Source organism: Podarcis cretensis (genome assembly GCF_951804945.1).
Source record: "Podarcis cretensis genome assembly, chromosome: Z".
Taxonomy (NCBI): Eukaryota; Metazoa; Chordata; class Lepidosauria; order Squamata; family Lacertidae; genus Podarcis; species Podarcis cretensis.
In genome coordinates this window covers 20,878,975-20,899,802 of record NC_137184.1, presented here as the reverse complement: position 1 = coordinate 20,899,802, position 20,828 = coordinate 20,878,975, and the positions used below count along the sequence as shown (strand labels likewise).

The window sequence follows — 20,828 nt, the reverse complement described above, 5'->3', positions numbered from 1 at the left end:
ATTTCCTGCCTTCTCAGAAGAAAACGTGTTCACTTTTTATTTCTTAATAAACTCCTTTTCGAAGACATTTTGGGTTTTGCTATTTGTAGTACAGTGGTACCTTGGGTTACATACACTTCAGGTTACATACGCTTCAGGTTACAGTCTCCGCTAACCCAGAAATGTTACCTTGGGTTAAGAACTTTGCTTCAGGATGAGAACAGAAATCGTGCTCCAGCGGCGCGGCAGCAGCGGAAGGCCCCATTAGCTAAAGTGGTGCTTCAGGTTAAGAACAGTTTCAGGTTAAGAACGGACCTCCAGAACGAATTAAGCTCTTAACCCGAGGTACCACTGTAATGCCGCAGTGGCGTCTACCAGCAACATCAACCCTGTAAGTGTTGCTCACAAGTGTGGTGTGTAGTCTGACCTCCTGAAAGAATGGCCTGTCTAGGTTTCCAAAGGGAGAATGGCTGGCTGATGATGGGGAGCCTCTCTTGCAAAATGCAGTGCAGCAGGGACACTTTGGTTGGTCTTGTTTTGGGAATGTGGGCACTTCAGGCTGCTGGGTGGCAGGAGGATTGCAAGCCTGGACTCCTGGCTTTCATGCAAATGTAAGATAAAATGGTTTCAGGGTGAGAGATCGAATTGGAGCAATGTATTTGATTATTAGCTCCCGTTGCTCGGTTCCTGCTCCTGCCAACCTAGCAGTTCGAAAGCATGCCAGTGCAAATAGATAAATAAGTACCACTCCGGCGGGAAGGTAAACGGCGTTTCCATGTGCTGCTCTGGTTCGCCAGAAGCAGCTTAGTCATGCTGGCCACATGACCCGGAAGCTGTACACCAGCTCCCTCAGCCAATAAAGCGAGATGAGCGCCACAACCCCAGAGTTGGCCACGACTGGACTTAATGGTCAGGGATCCCTTTACTTTTACCTTTACTTTATTTGATTATTTCCTCTATATCCCACTTTTCCCTGCAAGGCTCTCTCATTTTATCCCCACAAGAACCTAGGCTGACATACAGTGACTGGTCACGCCCAATTAATTTTATGGCTGAACGGGGATTTGAACCCGGTCACCCAAGGCCCTGGTCCAGCACTTGAACCACTACATCACACTGCCTCTCAGTGAATGAGTCATATTAAGAATTACACTGGAGGTGCAAAAAGAAGAACAGGACACATTACTATATGCAGTGAACCTATAATTCTGCACAAAAATACTGGAAGGTGATTATTAGAATAATAACAAAAAAAAATTGAAATCTGAAATTCCCTTAGATCCAGTCCGATTGCCGCTTGGCACCCAAGGCTGGCTCTCAGTGCTTTTTTTAATTATTTATTTAAAATGTGTATACACTGCAGCTAAGCAGAGCAGAATTAGCAGGGTAACAGGACCCCCCCCAAAAAAAGTTACTTTAGATGCCTTAATGTTTTAGCTGACACACATAGAACATATCAAACATGTACTGGGATTTACTGGTACACATCTGGGGGCAGCCGCAACAGTGCCCCAGGTGAAATTCTAGAGCCTAAGCAGAGTGTCAGTGGCAAAACATGAGGAAATGACATGCATGAATTTAGCCTCTAGGACTAAACAGATGAAATGCCGTATTTTTCACTCTATAGGACGCACCGAACCATAGGACGCACCTTGTTTTAGAGGGGGAGAACAAGAAAAAAAAAATCTCCCCCTCTCTGCTCAGCGCCCAATAATAATAATAATAATAATAATAATAATAATAATAATAATTTATTATTTATACCCCGCCCATCTGCCTGGGCCTGCCCAGCCACTCTGGGCGGCTTCCATAGAAACCAAAAATACAGTAAAATCACACGTTAAAAACTTCCCTGAACAGGGCTGCCTTAAGATGTCTTCTGAATGTCAGGTAGTTGTTTATCGCTTTGACATCTGCTGGAAGGGCATTCCACAGGGCGGGCGCCACTACCAAGAAGGCCCTCTGCCTGGTTCCCTGTAGCTTTGCTTCTCGCAATGAGAGAACCACCAGAAGGCCCTCGGCGCTGGACCTTAGCGTCCGGGCAGAATGATGGGGGTGGAGACGCTCCTTCAGGTATACTGGACCGAGGCCGTTTAGGGCTTTAAAGGTCAGCACCAACACTTTGAATTGTGCTCGGAAACGTACTGGGAGCCAATGTAGGTCTTTCAAGACCAGTGTTATATGGTCTCGGCGGCCGCATTCTGGATTAGTTGTAGTTTCCGAGTCACCTTCAAAGGTAGCCCCACATAGAGTGCATTGCAGTAGGTCAAGCAGGAGATAACCAGAGCATGCACCACTCTGGCGAGACAGTCCGCAGGCAGATAGGGTCTCAGCCTACGTACCAGATGGAGCTGGTAAACAGCTGCCCTGGACACAGATTTGACCTGTGCCTCCATGGACAGCTGTGAGTCCAAAATGACTCCCAGGCTGCGCACCTGGTCCTTCAGGGGCACAGTTACCCCATTCAGGACCAGGGAATCCTCCACACCTGCCCGCCTCCTGTCCCCCAAAAACAGTACTTCTGTCTTGTCAGGATTCAACCTCAATCTGTTAGCCGCCATCCATCCTCCAACCACCTCCAGACACTCACACAGGACCTTCACCGCCTTCACTGGTTCTGATTTAAAAGAGAGGTAGAGCTGGGTATCATCCGCATACTGATGAACACCCAGCCCAAACCTCCTGATGATCTCTCCCAGCAGCTGCATGTAAATGTTGAAAAGCATGGGGGAGAGGATAGAACCCTGAGGCACCCCACAAGTGAGAACCCAGGGGTCTGAACACTCATCCCCCACCACCACTTTCTGAACACGGCCCAGGAGGAAGGAGTGGACCCACTGTATGACAGTGCCCCCAGCTCCCAGCCCCTCAAGACGGTCCAGAAGGATGTTATGGTCGATGGTATCAAACGCCGCTGAGAGATCCAGCAGAACTAGGAAACAGCTCTCACCTTTGTCCCTAGCCCGCCGGAGATCATCAACCAGTGCGACCAAGGCAGTTTCAGTCCCATGATGAGGCCTGAATCCCGACTGGAAGGGATCCAAATGGTCCGCTTCTTCCAGGCGTGCCTGGAGTTGTTCGGCAACCGCTCGCTCACTCACCTTGCCCAAGAATGGAAGATTTGAGACTGGGCGATAGTTGGCCATCGTGGCCGCATCTAAAGATGGTTTTTTAAGAAGCGCTTTAATAACCGCCTCTTTCAGTGGGTCTGGGAAGGCTCCCTCACGGAGGGAAGCATTCACCACCCCGCGAAGCCCATCGCCCAGTCCTTCCCGGCTAGCTTTTATAAGCCAGGATGGGCAAGGATCCAGGAGACAGGTGGTGTGGGAATGTTCTGGGGTGCAGGAGAGGATATATTGACTAATTATATCCTTATCCAACTTGTGCTAACAAGTTCCCAAAATATCAGCAGAGTTTATAGACATTCCCCTTTAAGTTCGCAACGGTAACGTGTGCACAGGTTCGCTAGAACCTCTATAATAATTACTCTGGTAATTTCCCCTTTGTTCCCTCTTAAAATGCAAGACACGACACAGTCTTTATAAAAGTATAAAAGAGTTTACTCACGTTCTGTTCACAATATGATCCCAGAAGGTAGGCAGGCTTAAAAAGGTTACATACATTTAGAAACGATCTTATAGGAAGATAGTACTGTCCTCTCTTGGCTGAGAGCCAAGAGGGCATCCTTAGATGTTCCTCATCGAAGGAAGATGGCAGAGAGAAGAGAGAGAGTGGCTGCCTGCCCTGTGCTTTTATCATTACCTGCACAGGTGAGGCCACACCCACCTCTGGTCACATGCGGAGGAAGTCCGTCCCCAGGAAGTTTACCTGCTTGCTGGACAGACATCCCTCCCCATGTTCTAACATGTACACTCTAGGAATGTTGTCATTGACTGCTCCTGTGTTTACATCCCACAGGTGGTTGGTTTCACTCGTCCAAGCAGCCTGTCCACATCCTCGGAGGTAACAGATTGGAATTGATCCCACTCGACTTGACTAGACAGAACTCTAGCACTCTCCCGCCCCGGCACTGCTCCCACGGTGGAGTCTACTTCTTCCCAAATCTGAGCGATTTTATCTGCAAAAAACTTTGCAAAATCATTGCAGGAGAACATGTGGCCCGTACTGGGCCCCGATGTTGCAGGTGGTTCCGCTAAATTGTGAACCACCTGAAAAAGTCTCCTGCTGCCTTTTTTCTGCAGATGCAATAGAGGCGGTGAAGAAATTCTTCTTCGCCATCGCTATCGCCACTTGGTAGGTTCGACGTTGAGCTCTAACCTGTGTCCGGTCAGATTTGGAATGAGTTATCCGCCACCGGCACTCTAGCCGTCTCAACGATTGTTTCATTGCCCTCAGATCCGTGGAAAACCACAGGGCTGTCCAGGCTCCATGCAATCGGAGAGGGCACTTCGGAGCCAAACAGTCAATAGCCCTGGTTAACTCCACATTCCACGGGCCACCAGGGAATCAGCTGAAAGGCCATCAACATGGGATAAAGCATCCCCTACCACTCTCTGGAAGCCATTTGGATCCATTAAGTGGTGGGGGCGGACCATCCGAATTGGTCCCACCTCCCTGCCGAGGGGATGGGTCACAGAGAAGTCCAGTTGCACCAGGAAGTGATCTGACCATGGCACTTCTTTCATTTCACTTTTACTTAGTGTCAGATCACCAACATCCATAGAGGTAAACACCAGGTCCAAGGCATGTCCGCGGCTATGGGTTGGGCCAGACTTATTCAGGGACAGCCCCATGGAGGCCATGCTTTCCACAAAGTCCCGAGCGGCCCCTTGTAAGGTCGTGTCGGCATGGATGTTAAAATCCCCTAGGACGACCAAGCTAGGTGTCTCCAGGAGAACATCCGCCACGACCTGAAGCAGTTCGGGCAGGGAATCCTTGGTGCAGCGGGTGAGGAGATTTCACCCCTCCCATATCCAAGAATCTCCTGACGAGTCTGCTGATTCTCCAGAGAGGAGGAGCAGTGTTCTGATTTCTACTTATTCAGCTCCTGCACCAAGTCAGTCAGTCAGTCAGTCAGTCAGTCAGTGTGTCGGAGAGAGAGAGAGACTGAGTGTTAGAGATCGTGTGTAGAGATAAGGTTGCTGCTAAGAGCAGCTGCAGACACTCAGTGCAGCATTCATTTATGCTTAGACCTATTTAGCTCTGTATATAGTTTTGTATTATAGTTGTAGTTATAGAATAAAAGAAGATATCCTACAGAGCTACTCTCAACGTGTATACACTGCCAGACTCTGCTATACTCTGCTGTGCGACGACTGTATTGTGGAAGTGAATCCGGTGCTCACAACTCTAAGCTGTGAGTCCACAGCACTTTGACCTGGTGGTCTCTGGAAGTGCTACCCAGCTCACCTAGCCCAGTCGGGGTTGAAGTGCATGAGTCCAGTTGGTGACACTGGCTCAAGGGCGATGCTGACAGCGGGGAGTTCGGTACACCAAAAGGAATCCTGTACTGCCCCTATCGCCCAACTTCCAGAACATGCACTCGGTAAACTGGGTCTTCCCAATAAGATGCCTGGTGCAAACTAATGACTTCCTAAAAATCACTGCAACCCCCCCTCCCCGCCCACATGACCTGGGTTGCTGTGCGTAAGAGAAACCTGGTGGACAAGCAGCGGCAAGGACAGGCCCATCTGCTTCATCCAACCAAGTCTCTGTTACACATGCCAGGTCAAGTCCTCCATCCATGATCAAGTCATGGATGGCAGTGGTCTTATGAATCATTGACCTGGCATTGCACAGCAGCACCTTCAGGTCATGTGGGTATCCCTTGCTGATTCTAGTATCCATCCGGTCAGGACCAGACCCGGAGCCAGGAATAGTCCTCAGAGAACGACTAAACCTGCCCCCTCTGTAATGACATGGTCTAGTCTTAGCGTAACGGAGCCCCTTCCATTTCTCCTCCCGCTTCGCTGAAGGGCCGCTGCGCAGCTCTCCCTCTCTGCTGAAGCCAGGAGAGTCTTGCTCTCCCGGCTTCAGCAAAAGGAACCCGAAGCCTTCAGAGCACAGCACGAGTTCCCGCTGCGCTCCAAAGACTTCAGGCGGCTATCCCTGAAGCCTGGAGAGCGAGAGGGGTCGGTGCTCACCGACCCCTCTCGCTCTCCAGGCTTCAGCGAAAGCAACGCGTAGCCTCCAGAGTGCGGAGGGAGCGCTCCCTCTGCGCTTCGGAGGCTTTGCGTTGCTATCGCTGAAGCTAAGGAACCTGCATTCCCTCCATAGGACGCACACACATTTCCCCTTAATTTTTGGAGGGGGGAAAGTGTGTCCTATAGAGCGGAAAATACGGCATGTTAGAGTAAAGAAGTGTAGACCTTTTTCGGTAGATTAGTAAACAATATTCAGAGATTTATTGATTCCTGATCAAATGAACTATGCACAAGCTGTGTGTTTTATTATAAATACTTTGCAAACCAGACAAAGTTAAGCAACTGTCACCTCACATTCAGATAGGTTTTTAAGCATCTGCCCTGGCTGCTCATCTACTACTGAGCCAGATTTATGGTTCTTGAGTTAATTTACAAGGTCCTGAGCTGCTTAGGTACTGGGTACTTCAGGAACTGCCTAAACCCTAATATCCCAGCTCATTCACTGAGATCACCTGCAGGAGCGTTGTTGTTCATTCCCCAAGTTGGTGAGGCTTCTTTGACAACAATGAAAAACCAAGCCTTTCATGTCATTGGCCCAGTGCTGTGGAACACCCTGCCAGTAGAGATTCAGCAGGCTTCTGTGCCAGCTTAAGTACCTGCTCAAGATGTTTCTATTCTTATTATATAGGCAGTTAAGAATACAACTTTCCATAATAGTTTGTTGATTCCTGATTTTAAATTTTTGCATAATCTTTATTGTATGGGCTTTATATACAATTCTTGTAAACCACTCTGATTTCTTTTTAATGAATAACGGAATATAAGTAAATACTCGTCCTTAATAGTTTCCTTGTATGTTTGCTTTCACCTAGATGACAGGGGAAACTGTTGCGACTGGGATGAATGAGCAGGAGGCACTAATGAATGGTGAGCTATTGGAAATAGATGAACTGCTTTGGTAGAAAGCTTATTTATTCCCAGATGTCGATCAACATGGTGGCGGTGGCAGTGCAGGGAGATGACCCCCCCCCCCACACACACACATACACCTGGTGTAGGAAGGGTTATGGACTGGTTATGGAGCGGTCAGGCATAGGGCTTGCCCACAGTTTGCTTGTGCCATGCCTACCAAGCACATGTCTGAGAGACTTTCCGCTTGTCCTGAGCTTTCGGGGCACGAGTCAGAGAGGTTTTCCGTTCGCCCTGCCACTTTCCCGGGGAAAACCCTTAGCCCTGAACCTGAGCAGACATCAGTCCACAGGAAACCTGACTGACATTTGTTCCGATCCAGTGGTAAAGAGCGGGTTTTCCCAGGGGAAAGTGGTGGGGAGAATGAGCTCATAGATGTGTAGTCTGGGGAGAAGCCAAACTAGACAGTTTTGATGTGGACATTTTATTTTATTTTATTTTATTTTATTTTATTTTATTTTATTTTATTTTATTTTATTTTATTTTATTTTATTTTATTTTATTTTATATAAATAGGGAGAGTCACATAAGTACTCCTCCCAGTAGTTACTCTTTGTAATAGCTGGGCTATATAGACTCATCTTAAAATCTTGGCTATGTGCAACTGCATCTCTTTATTTATTTTTATGCTGGGTATGCTCCATGTTTGCTTGGTCATGTGCTAACAATAAATAAATAAATAAATAACTGAAGAAAAGAAAAGGATTATAGTTCAGACAGCATGGAATTCTTTTTTGCAAACCGCTTTGAGGTTAGTTTGTTCAGTTTTTTTACAAAAGCAACATATAAATTTTATGAAATAATAAAAATAATAAAAGGAATAAAGTCCACTCTGGTGGCCTTACATCTGTGATCCATTCGGACATGCAGGCTATCCCTTGATGTTGCTTGTTCACCCCTTGATTATACATGTGGAGTCTCACTTAGTTGTAATGTTGGTGGGTGTGTTTTCCCTCTCCGCAGACTTGCTTCTGACTCAGAACCACGTGAATCCCATGTTCGGGGAGCCTCCAACTTTCAAGATGGAATATGACAGCAGTATTCCCCTGGAGGCTTCTGTTGACATCATACCTCCTGTTCATTTCAGCGATGAGGCACTTGAGGAGTGCCTTGGTCAAGTATACCAAGTAGATGGCGCACCTACCCTGTTGCTCCTGGATCAGCCGGCTTTCTTTGAAAATGTGTAAAACAACTAAAGAGGCCCTCCCCTCCTGCTCCCCAGCCTGGTTGCAGATTTCATAGAGAAAGCTACCTAGATGTAGCTTTCAGCACCAAAGGCTGGTGGAGCTCTTGCTTCTCCTTTCTGCGGTTTTCTGTAAGGGGAGAGTTTATTCTGCTTTTTCTGAATACCAAAGCCTGTGCAGCTAAAAAGCTGGAATTGTGCCACAATGGTTTGTTTGTTTTTTCAAAAAACAAATAATCCAAAAGAAGTTTATTTTATATACAAGTATTTTTTCTAGTCTTAGCAACTTGTAGCTCACTGTAAACCTTTGCCTATCAAATTGTCTAGTCTCGTGATATCCAGTATTGCAAAACTGCAATAATTTAACTCTTGTTAAATTTTGACTCAGAGGTGGTTTGTACTCCCATTAGGATTTATTAACTTTTGTGAAAATCAGAACTGAAGAGGCTGTTCCCTTGCCTCTTCTGACTACTGTTATCAGAATACTGTTGTATTCTTTGCTTATGTATTTTTTCATGTTGGTTATGAATTCTTTGGTTTCACCTCTGATTTTTTTATTATTATTTATCATCATCATTGTTAAATTTATTAGTCACTTTTTCTTTGCCACAGCAACCCAGAACTACTAATGAAATCACAAAACAACAACAACCTGAAATACACAAACTAAAATTGGGGGCAGGCAGGTGGGAAATACATTACAACATCCCACTCACTTTAAACGATCACAGATAGAGGCCTGGTTGGAAAGCAAAAATTTTGCCCAACACTGAAGATATATAACAATGGCACCAGGTCTGCCAGGAGCATCCCACAAGAAAGAGTCACATTGAGAAGGCCCTATTCTCATGTTGCCAACCTCAGGAGCTCCCATGGGTGGAGCACAAGAAGGAGGGCCTCAGATGACAATTTCAGGTGTTGGTTCATATGGGAAGGGCTGGCCCTTGGGGTACTGGGGTTCTGAGAAGCATAATACTGTAAATATCAAAACCAGCACTTTAAACGGGGCCCAGAAACCTATTGGTAGCCAGTGCAGTTGGGCTAGGATTGGTGTTATATGCGCAGAGCATCTTGCTACAATGAGAAAATATCGATGTAAGCAATTTGTTTCCTTTGGGAAATTATATTTCTAATTCCTGTGTGTGAAATGATGCCAGTATGTAGCTACAATACTGAGTATAAAGACAACACTTTAAAAAAAGCTGCTTTTTTCTGTGTACTGTCCGCCAAATCCTCCCGAGTCACTTCTCAATAAATTTGTAGCAATAAGCAAAATAAATATCATTAAGATTGTGTTTGTTTGTGTAATTAAGTTTTCTCTTTTTAACTCCTGGGCCAAAAGTTTGAATGATTCCTGTGACCTGTCCCACCTGCACATCTCGGGCAAATGTCCTTTATTATAAAGAGTGTGACCTGATGCTTGTTTTCTCCCAGAGCTCTTCACAAGACTTCAAAGTTTGAGACTTGGGGGGGGGGGAGGGGGGAAGGGTGGCAGGGAGAGTCTTCCCTTCACTCAAAAACAGTGATAGGAAACAATCTAACATTTTGCTTTGTTTTAAAGTGATTGTGCTTTAGTTGCACAATCACTTTCCATAAAGTCTGCTGTTTGCCTTTTGAGGTTGCTTAATGGTTCGCTTTCCCAAAAGCAAAGCCCCTCTGTAGTCTCTAGGCAGTGTTAAATGTCCTCCTACTTTCTGCCATTCCTGGATTTGGCCCTTGCACCATCCAAAGCAGGAACATAGGAGAGCAAATGCAAAGGGGATGGTGGTTTAGGTTTGCTAATGAGGCCTAGCAAACTTCCTATTGAAATGGAATACTTTTATTTACAAGTACTGTAATTGTATAACAGACTAGGAAAGCCTTTTGGGAATTTCATATGGCTCTTCTTGTGTCAATCTGGGCATGAAGAACAGAGGTTCTCCAAATTAGTGGGTTTATTTTATCCTAAGCTTTGTTTTCAATAAATTAAGGACCTGTGATTTTCATATATATTAGAAAGTTTATACTGGCAAATCAAAACTCAAGTACATTCGCTCCTGCTAATTAGTGCTCATCATAGATTTTTGCATTCCTTCCAGTCTTTTTTAATTCTTTTGGTTCAACTGATGGATGCAGATTTAAATTCTTTGGTTTCAGAACTGACGTTTGAAATGCCATTGACATAAGTACTTAAACGCAGTACACAGAAACCACTTGCAGGACCAGGCATCGGGGTCCCCATACCCCAGTCCATATAAATAAGAGACCAGTAGGACTGGTTTTGGGTTAAAAAAAGGCCACAGCTTTATTGAATACAGATGAAAGAGGTTTGGCTTGGGCATGGGGCAATCTAAATACAGTACTTCCGGCCCGCCCACTGGAAGTGACGCCTGGTCAATCCAGGTGGGGGTTTCTATATTTTTTTAAAATAATATTTATTAAGATTTCAATAAGAAAAAAGATACAGAAAAAATAAAAAGAAAAAACAAAAAATACAGATTACAAAAAGAATAAAAACAGTTAAAAATAAGTCCCTCTTTCTATATCTTACAATTCATTTACTTATTTTCATGACTTCCTCACACCTCCCTTTTTTTGTATTCCAGTTCAAATAGTTATTTCAGCAAATCCTTACCCTCTTTGCAATCCAGGTGGGGGTTTCTAAAACTTACATCAAATAGGGTGACCTCTGCAGGGACCGCTGTCTGGGAGAGTCCCTTTGACCTTGGCCCCCAGGGCATGTGGATGTGGCCACTCCCCCCGATCCCTTTAACGGGATACCTTAGCATTTGGAGGGGCAGGCAGAGACTACAACCTTGCCTCCATCCAAGACAAAGGATTGCCCCAATGCCCAAGCAGTTGTGACGATTGCGACGAGGTGGGGAAAACCACCGGGTAAGAGCCAATTAGCCCGGTGGGCAAATTCCTACCCAGCTCCATGAAGAACAGCGACCACAGCAAAGTCATCGACTATCATTGTAAACCAAGGGTGGGTGGGCAGGGAAACCCAGCGTAGGAATGAACAGCTAGTGCCCCGGGTGCAGGCTGCTTAAATGGGCAAGGGGCGGATCCGAGGGAAGCCTACCTGCTCCGTCAGTTCTGCCCCCTGGTACAGCCCATGTCCCCAGCCTGCATCCCCATTAGCCAAAGCCAGGAGCAGGCTAGGATCCTCTTCCTGATAGGCAGCTGGGGCTTATGCCTCCACCGCCCATCAGGAAGGGCACTGAAGTTCAAGTTCCCTCACTGGGGCCCCAGTGAAGCCTTTGCCATCCTGCAATGCTGCCACACCAAGAGGACTTTGCAGCATTTCTTTCTTTTAGCATATGCTAAAATGTGGAACTGCTTAACATGAGAAACTTGCACAAGTCATTAAATTTCAGGATTGTCACACCAGCAAATCCTTTACATTTCTCTCTTAAACCAAGAGAAGTGAGACAAAAGGGCAGGGTCAGCTGCAAGGGCTCTAGCTGAAGCGACTCCAGTCATAAGGGTGTTGCACTGTTGGAACACACAAAATGTTCCAGGGGAGGCATGAAGGAGAGAAAGTCTCTCCATGGGCAACAGCACCAGGGGCTCTTCCAACCTTACAGTGCTGTTGTCCTGTTGTAGTCTCAACCACAAAAGAGTTACTGTAAAATTGGAAAGGTTCAGGAAAGGGCAAACAAAAGCATCAGGGGGGTGGAACGACCCCCCTCCCCTGTGAGGAAAGGTTGCAACATTTGGGACTTTTTGCTTAAAGGGAAAAGATGAATAAGACGAGACATGGTAGAAGTTTGTAAAATCATGCACCTTCTAGAGAAAGGGGATAGAGAAGTGTTTCTCTCTGACATAACCCTAGAACTCGTGGGCATCCCAGGAAGCTAAGCAGTGGAAGATTCAGGGCAGGTAAAAGAAAGGACTTTTCCATGCAGCACATCGTTAAACTCTGGAACTCCATCTCACAGGAGGCAGTGATGGATACCAACTTGGGTGGCTTTAAAAGAGGATTAGACAAATTCATTGAGAGGACTACAAAGCGCTATTTGCCATATGCCAATCTTCTGCCTCCACAGTTTGAGAATGTTTCTGGATAGCAGTGAATTTGTCTACCCCATATTTTAAAATTAATGCATGGGGGGGGGGGCATGGATGCAAGAGCTCTCTCCCCTAATGCAGTTCCCAACAAACTGGTATTCAGAAGCATTATTGCCTTTGACTTAAGCCAGAGCATAAGAATCATGCCTAGCAGTCTTTCATAGTCTTGTGATCCTTCATGAATTTGTCCAATACTCTTTTAAAGCCATCTAGGTTGATGGCCATCACTGCCTCCTGTGGGAGTGAGTTCCATAGTTTAACAAGGCACTGTGTGAAGGACTTTTCTTTCCTCTGTCATGAATCTTCCAGCATTCAGCTTCATTAGGTGGCAAAGGCTGCGGGGTATTTAATCTGGCTCTACTTGCATCAATAGGCTGGCTGCACGATGCAAAACCCTGAACAAACTCAGGGTTCTAAATTGCCCACATGATTACAGGATCCTCCCTGCTGCACAAGGCTGCCCACCAATTCCTGGAGGAGGGCAATTTGGAATAAGGGTGGGGTGGGGTGCTTGCCTCCACAACCTTCAACATTTGTCCATTTAGTTAAAAATAAGGAGATGAGTCAGAATACTTCCCCACAGAAGTCCTGCAATTCTACAGATCCAGTTCCTGAAAATAATGTGCTGTGTACATGTCAGAAATTATGTCTGATGCATCCACAGCATTCCCTCACCACAGTGATGTGTCCAGACAGAAATTATACAGGTGCAGCTCTCCCCCCCCCCCCAACTGTTGCTGTGTACATACCCAACAATTTATGCCTGATGCATCCACAAAGTACACAATGTTCCTTCACCATGGCAACATGTGAATGTCAAGACGAACATTTTACAGACGCAGCTTCTGCAAACGCAGCTAAGAATTTCTACCTGATGTGCACCCTTAAAATTTCTGCAAGCACAAAAGACTGTTGAGTCACCAGAACAACATGTAGTGAATGTCCAGGCAGAAATAGTACAGATACACTTCTCCCACCAGTTGCTACAAATGCAGATGAGGAATTCCTGCTCCAACACACGGTATACTCTTCACATAACAAACTAAGCCCAATTGTCAACTGAAAGAAGACACGGTGTAAGTGAAATCTGGCCAAATTAATACACTGCCTCAGATCCTATATACCAAATTTCATACTGACACAGTCAATTGTTTTAATTTTATAAATAATAGAATTTAGAATTTAGAAAAGAACCAAGGGAAACAGGGATTCAAATCCCCACTGAGCCATGAAGCTTGCTGGCTTACCTTGGGCCAGTCATAATCACTTAACATAACCTACCTCACAGGGTTTTCAGGAGGATAAAATGTAGAGGGGGAGAACCGCACAGATAGCCTTTGACTCACATATGAGGAAAGATTGCAGTGTTTGGGACTTTTTAATTTAAAGAGAATGCAAGTAAGAGGAGACATGATAAAAGTTTCTAAAATTATGCACCACCTGGAGAAAGTGGCTAGAGAAATGTTTCTCTCTGCCATAACACTAAACAGGATTAGACAAATTCATAGGGGATAAGAATGTCAAAGGCTACTAGTCACAATGGCTCTGCTCTGCCTTCACAGCTGGAGACAGCAATGCTTCTGCATACCAGTTGCTGGAGATCACAGGAGGGGAGAGGGCTCTTGTGCTCAGGTCTTGCTTGCGGGCTTCCTATTGGGGCATCTAATTGGCCACTGTGAGAACAGAACGCTGGACTAGATGGGCCACTGGCCACATACTTTCCCTCTAGTTTATTTGTGAAAAATCAAAGACACTCTGCTTTATAAGAAGAAACACCCCATTGCCCAGTTTCTGACTGTCTTGATGCCAGAAAAAAAAAAAGGATTATGCAGGCAAAATCTGCCCGTGCAGTGAAGTTCAGTGACCCTCCAGAAATTTATTGTTTGCTTTAGCATAACTGCATGTTGTAATGCTATTTTGTTTCTTGCACCACTGTGCATGCTGGTTTTGTAATAACTGCCTTTGTGGAAGAGACCAGAACATAGACTGTCTCGCCAGAGTGGTGCATGCTCTAGTTATCTCCCGCTTGGACTACTGCAACGCGCTCTACATGGGGCTACCTTTGAAGGTGACCCGGAAACTGCAATTAATCCAGAATGCGGCAGCTAGACTGGTGACTGGGAGTGGCCACCAAGATCACATAACACCGGTCCTGAGAGATCTGCATTGGCTCCCAGAACGTTTCCAAGCATAATTCAAAGTGTTGGTGCTGACCTTTAAAGCCCTAAACGGCCTCGGTCCTGTATACCTGAAGGAGCGTCTTCACCCCCATCTGCCTGGTTCCCTGTAACTTGGCTTCTCGCAGTGAGGGAACCGCCAGAAGGCCCTCGGAGCTGGACCTCAGTGTCTGGGCAGAACAATGGGAGTGGAGACACTCCTTCAGAGTAGCCCCACATAAAGCGCATTTCAGTAGTCCAAGTGAGAGATAACCAGAGCATGCACCACTCTGGCGAGACAAGCCACGGGCTGGTAGGGTCTCAGCCTGCGTACCAGATGGAGCTGGTAGACAGCTGCCCTGGACACAGATTTGACCTGTGCCTCCATGGACAGCTGTGAGTCCAAAATGACTCCCAGGCTGCGCACCTGGTACCTTCAGGAGCACAATTACCCCATTCAGGACCAGGGAGTCCTCCATACTTGCCCGCCTCCTGTCCCCCAAAAACAGTACTTCTGTCTTGTCAGGATTCAGCCTCAATCTGTTAGCCACCATCCAATCGTATCCAGGCACTCACACAGGACTTTCACCACCTTCACTGGTTCTGATTTGAAAGAGAGGTAAAGCTGGGTATCATCCGCATATTGATGAACACCCAGCCCAATCCCCCTGATGATCTCTCCCAGCGGCTGCATGTAGATGTTGAAAAGCATGGGGGAGAGGACAGAATCCTGAGGCACCCCACAAGTGAGAGCCCAGGGTCTGAACACTCATCCCCCACCACCACTTTCTGAACACGGCCCAGGAGGAAGGAGCGGAACCACTGTATAACAGTGCCCCCAGCTCCCCGTCCATTTAGACGGTCTGGAAGGATATTATGGTCAATGGTATCAAACGCCGCTGAGAGATCCAGCAGAACTAGGAAACAGCTCTCACCTTTGTCTCTAGCTTGCCAGAGATCATCGACCTGTGTGACCAAGGCAGTTTCAGCCCCATGATGAGGCCTGAATCCCGACTGGAAGGGATCTAAATGGTCCGCTTCTTCCAGGCGTGCCTGGAGTTGTACAGCAACCACTCGCTCAATCACCTTGCCCAAGAATGGAAGATTTGAGACTGGGTGATAGTTGGCCACATTGGCTGCATCTAAAGATGTTTTTTAAGAAGCGGTTTGATAACCGCCTCTTTCAGCGGGTCTGGGAAGTCTCCCTCACAGAGAGAAGCATTCACCACCCCACGAAGCCCATCACCCAGCTCTTCCCGGCTAGCTTTTATAAGCCAGGATGGGCAAGTATCAAATAGACAGGTGGTTGGTTTCACTCGTCCAAGCAGCCTGTCTACATCTTTGGGGGTAACAGATTGAAACTGAACCCATGCAACTTGACTAGACAGGACTCTAGCACTCTCCCCCCACGGCCCAGCTTCCACGGTGGAGTCTACCACTTCCTGAATCTAAGCGACTTTATCTGCAAAAAAACTTTGCAAAATCATTGCAGGAGACCATGTGACCTGTACTGGGCCCCGATGGAGCAGGTGGTTCCACTAAATTGCAAACCACCTGAAAGAGTCTCTTGCTGCTGTTTTCCACAGATGCAATAGAGGCGGTGGAGGTCTTCTTCGCTGTCACTATCACCACTTGGTAGGCTCGACATTGAGCTCTAACCCATGTCCGGTCAGATTCAGAATGAGTTATCCGCCACCAGCGCTCTAGCCATCTCAGCGATTGTTTCATTTCCCTCAGATCCGTGGAAATCCACGGGGCTGTCCGGGCTCCATGCAATCGGAGAGGGCGCTTCGGAACCAAACAGTCAATAGTCCTGGTTAACTCCGCATTCCAGCGGGCCACCAGGGAATCAGCTGAAAGGCCATCAACATGGGATAAAACATCTCCTACCACTCTCTGGAAACCATTTGGATCCATTAAGTGGCAGGGGTGGACCACTTCAAAGGAAACTAGGCAATTTGCAAATTGGCACAGTGAAGTGCAGTAGTGAACAAGCCAAATGTCAATTTCATGGGGTCCGCTGGTCTGAAATATTATTACTGTAATATGAAAAGTACATGTTTTCATGATGTTTCCAATGCATATTTATTTGCTCTAGTGAGGGTAAACTGGTCCTAGCCTGTAAAATTATGCTCTGTGCATTGTTTAATTTTTTAATCAGTCAAGACATGCTGTAACTTTGGTGCAGTTGGCAGGTAAATGCCAGCATTGGAAACTAGCTGACTGCACACTTATAATTTGCCCATGTAGTGAGAGAATCAGAAACAGGTGAATGGTGTGATATATACCTACACAGGGAGACTGAGCCCTTTCATGATGCATAGCCAATTTGCATGCGTGCCTTAGAGAATGGCAAAGAATGCAGAAAATGCATGTTTGGGTGTGTTTTTATAGCTGAGGATACTGTCCTTCTGCTTATAGCATGGCCATGCAACATGATGCAATGAAATTACAGTGACGTATTTTCTAAGTTTGTAAGTTTTCAGTTCACATCTTTGAGCTATTTTTTTTTTTAAATTTGCAAACCCCATGGTTTGCTATACACCCAGGTTCCCCCAGACATTTTTCCTGATTTTTCAAAATTCCACCTGGACACCAGTTCCAATGGATGAATCCTGGATATTTCCGGGGAATTCTGGGTTTATGGTAGCCCTAGAACTGTAAACAATACAACCCCAACATTGGTCATGTTACCCAGCTTTTTTTCAGCCGGAAATCACTGGAACTCAGTTCTGGTACCTCTCAGGTGGGTGCAGCGGCGTAGCGTGGGTTGTCAGCACCCAGGGCAAGGCAAGTAATTTGCGCCCCCTAACCCAGGGCAAGGCAAGTAATTTGCGCCCCCTAACCCGGGGCAAGGCAAGTAATTTGCACCCCCTAACCCAGGGCAAGGCAAATAATTTGCACCCCTAACCCCTAACCTGCCGCCGCTGCCAGCTTCTTCTTGCTGCTGCCTGGACTGGGGTATTTACAGTAAGGTAGCCACGGCGGTGGCGGCGGGTCCATGTCAGGTGATCTGAGGCGAGTTGCCGCTGGCGCTGCCGCCCAAACGACGCTGCTTGCCTGGAGGAGAAGGAGGGCAGAGAGGCGAGGAAAATGCAACATGGCCCAGCAGCTGCAGCGGCGGCGGCGGGGGGGCTGTGAGGAGGGGCTGCCTGGCGCGCCCTCCGCGGCCCTGACGCGCGGGGACTGCGGCGAGCGCTGAGAGCCGCTGCCTGCCAGACGCCTTCAGCCCGGACGCGCGCACAGCTCGTCGGTTCCACGAGACATGGGGCTCTGCTACAGCCTGCGCCCGAGGCTCTTCGGCGACTCCGGAGGCGGCGAGCATGCCCCCACCCAGATGTTGCGCCCGGTGCGGCCGGGCCCCCCTGCACCCCCCACGCTACGCCACTGGGTGGGTGCCATTGCCATTCTAAGAGAACAAAGGAGGTGTTCATGGTGCACCACTTTTTCTAGAAAAATAACACTGCCCAGCACCCATTTTCAGTGGGGGTATCTGTCACAGCCTCCTCTTCTGCTTTTTTTACTGGGATACCTTTGCACAGGATTGCAAAGTTATAGGGTTGTGTAGGGTGCCTCATGTTGGCTTTGCAAATGAAGGAAGAAAACATGAGCAAATTAAGCCCTAGCAAGGCAAACACAAGCTGCTATAAACAGAAGAAATGTGGAATGTTTGAAGGGCATTTCCGCAGAAACAGGATAAGACAACACATTTCTGCAGGAGAGATACAATTCCACAGCAACTCTCAGATATGATATAGACTAAATTGTATTCTATACAATTTCTAAAAAAAGCATATTGACAGCACTTCTTGAGGCTTATTTTTTTAAAAAAACATGATAACGGTTAAAGATGTTTATTTCCGAAGTGGCTGTCCTGTACTGAGTGTTTCATAACATGACTTCTATCCTTCAATTTGCTCTAGTCAAATTCAGAACTCAGCTGCAGGAACTAAAAACAAAAGGAGACCCAGTCACATATCTCTGGAACAGCACAGAATTTGGCCCTCAATTTTTATGCAGATAGATACATGCTTTTCTCCTTCTCTTGTAACACCACAACTCATGCACACCCTGGGATTCTAAATGTCGTAAGATTCAGGACAGACAGAAGGAAGTCATTCATGCACTGCCTTGTAGAACTATGGAACTCATTCCCACTGGAGGCAGTAATGATCACCAACCTGGATGGCTTGAAAAGAGGATTATACAAATTACTTAAGCTCTTCTTACTGGATGGAAACTGAGGGCTGTTGTCTTTACACCCTGCTTGTGAGTTTCCTTGGGGGATCTGGTTGGCTGCTGTTAGATACTGAGTGTTGAACTAGATTGGACACAACATCTGACCCATTTGTTACATGCTGGAGAATGGCACATGGCTAACAATTCCCTTGCTTTTTGTTGTTTGCAGCTGTTAAATGTTCAGAAAAAGTCAGAAGCCCAAGGCAGTATAAGTTCCTCAACTAAGTTGCACCACAGTTCAAGAAGGACACTGACAAACTGGAACGTGTCCAGAGGAGGGCAACCAAAATGGTCAAAGGCCTGGAAACGATGCCTTATGAAGAACGGCTAAGGGAGCTGGGCATGTTTAGCCTGGAGAAGAGGAGGTTAAGGGGTGATATGATAGCCATGTTCAAATATATAAAAGGATGTCACATAGAGGAGGGAGAAAGGTTGTTTTCTGCTGCTCCAGAGAAGCGGACACGGAGCAATGGCTCCAAACTACAAGAAAGAAGATTCCACCTAAACATTAGGAAGAACTTCCTGACAGTAAGAGCTGTTTGACAGAGGAATTTGCTGCCAAGGAGTGTGGTGGAGTCTCCTTCTTTGGAGGTCTTTAAGCAGAGGCTTGACAACCATATGTCAGGAGTGCTCTGATGGTGTTTCCTGCTTGGCAGGGGGTTGGACTCGATGGCCCTTGTGGTCTCTTCCGACTCTATGATTCTATGATTCTATGATTCTAAGTTTATTCAACATTTGTCAGTGACAACAGCTCACTCATAGGAACACAAGAACCAAGCTGACTGGACAACGCAATAATAATGCCAAGCATGAACTGACCATTGACAGTTGAAAGAGCATGCACTTACTTGCTTTTAGAATGTTCATCTACCAACATTTCTACGATTGGTTAGAACACCCCTTGTAACATAAAATGTGTTAAACCCAATACATAACACTCCTCCCCCCCCAACTTCCTAACAAAAGGAACAAACATAGTCATCAAGGTGTGACAGCCTTTTCCGCTCCCGCTGGGACCGTCGCAGTTCCTGTGCCCGAGTGGGTGACCCAGGAGGTTCCTCCGGTACCTGCGGTCTGAGTGGGGTGGTCAGCGAGGCCGGCTCCAAAGGGGTCACTGCCGATGGAGCCACTGAGGATTCTGGCCTGAAGTCGCCCTGCTGGGGTAACTCAGTCACCGGCAACCCGTCTGGTTCCCACCCTGGCCTGGGCACAGAATCTCCCAAAGTACCCATTTCTCTGTCCTCTGGTTCCGCTTGAAGTTCCGTGTTCGGAGGTGCTCTGGCTCTGATATGGTTGATGTGTCTCTTTTGTAGTATGGACCATGCGTTCAGCTTGGCTGTTAGTGGCCGGGTGAAAAGGAGCAGAACGAATGTGGATTCCATTCTTGGTTACATTATCACTCACCAGTATGTCTGGCAAGCCGTGTGTCGCAAATAGCTTCCTGAACGTGTTTATAGTTGCTCCAGCGGACATGGTTGAGGTTGGCACCACCTCGAGCCACTTGGACTGAGAGTCGACTACTATTAGGAAGTGTTGGCCCTGAAAAGGCCCTGCGAAATCCACGTGCACCCGAGACCATGGGGACTGTGTGGACTCCCAGGACTGTACTGGCACCTTGGGTGGATCCGGCCGGGAGACCTGGCAGGGCTCGCAACGTTTCACCCAGCCCTCTATCTCCGCATCTATGCCTGGCCGTGACCACACATAGCTATGGGCCAATGCCTTCATCCGGACAATCCCCGGGTGGGACACGTGCAGCCCTTCTAAGACTTTTTTCCTTAACGGGGGGGGGGGGGGACTATGACACGGCTACCCATAACACACATCCTTGGCGAGTAGACAGCTCATCCTTGTGGGCTGTGCAACATGAAATTTCTGGACCCGGCTTCCCAGGCCACCCCCTCCCCACCCAGTCTGAGACATGGGACAACAGCCTATCCTTCACGGTTGCAGCGGCAATGTCCTTCACATGCAAGGGCTGGTCCGGTAAGTCTTTCAGCCGCAGGATCTGCATGTCCGATGCTCTTGGTTTTCTCCACAGCTGGCGCAGGATCCTCAAGGTGCGTCAGATGATCGCTGGTTTGACGATGCTCTCGTAGCTTGGGAGCAGTGGTGTCGGTCGGATCAGTCCAAAGCTCGGTGGAC

General features: G+C 47.2%; 2 protein-coding genes across 3 annotated transcripts in view; both read left to right on the top strand.

Moving 5' to 3' along the window:
• LOC307207519 (uncharacterized protein) overlaps positions 1–9,530 on the top strand; it is a 28,860-nt gene extending 19,330 nt beyond the window's left edge. Inside the window, exons 7-8 of the mRNA XM_079961504.1 lie at positions 6,956–7,010; positions 8,016–9,530. Coding sequence (XP_079817630.1) covers positions 6,956–7,010; positions 8,016–8,239 — 279 coding nt within the window. The 3' untranslated portion in view covers positions 8,240–9,530. The remainder of the gene's footprint in view (positions 1–6,955; positions 7,011–8,015) is intronic.
• Positions 9,531–19,992: 10,462 nt separating this feature from the next.
• Positions 19,993–20,828, top strand: part of VSIG4 (V-set and immunoglobulin domain containing 4) — a 36,807-nt gene continuing 35,971 nt past the window's right edge. For both annotated transcript variants that reach the window (XM_079961352.1, XM_079961351.1), the window contains exon 1: positions 19,993–20,669. In XM_079961352.1, the coding sequence (XP_079817478.1) occupies positions 20,261–20,669 (409 nt within the window). In that variant the 5' untranslated portion in view covers positions 19,993–20,260. The remainder of the gene's footprint in view (positions 20,670–20,828) is intronic.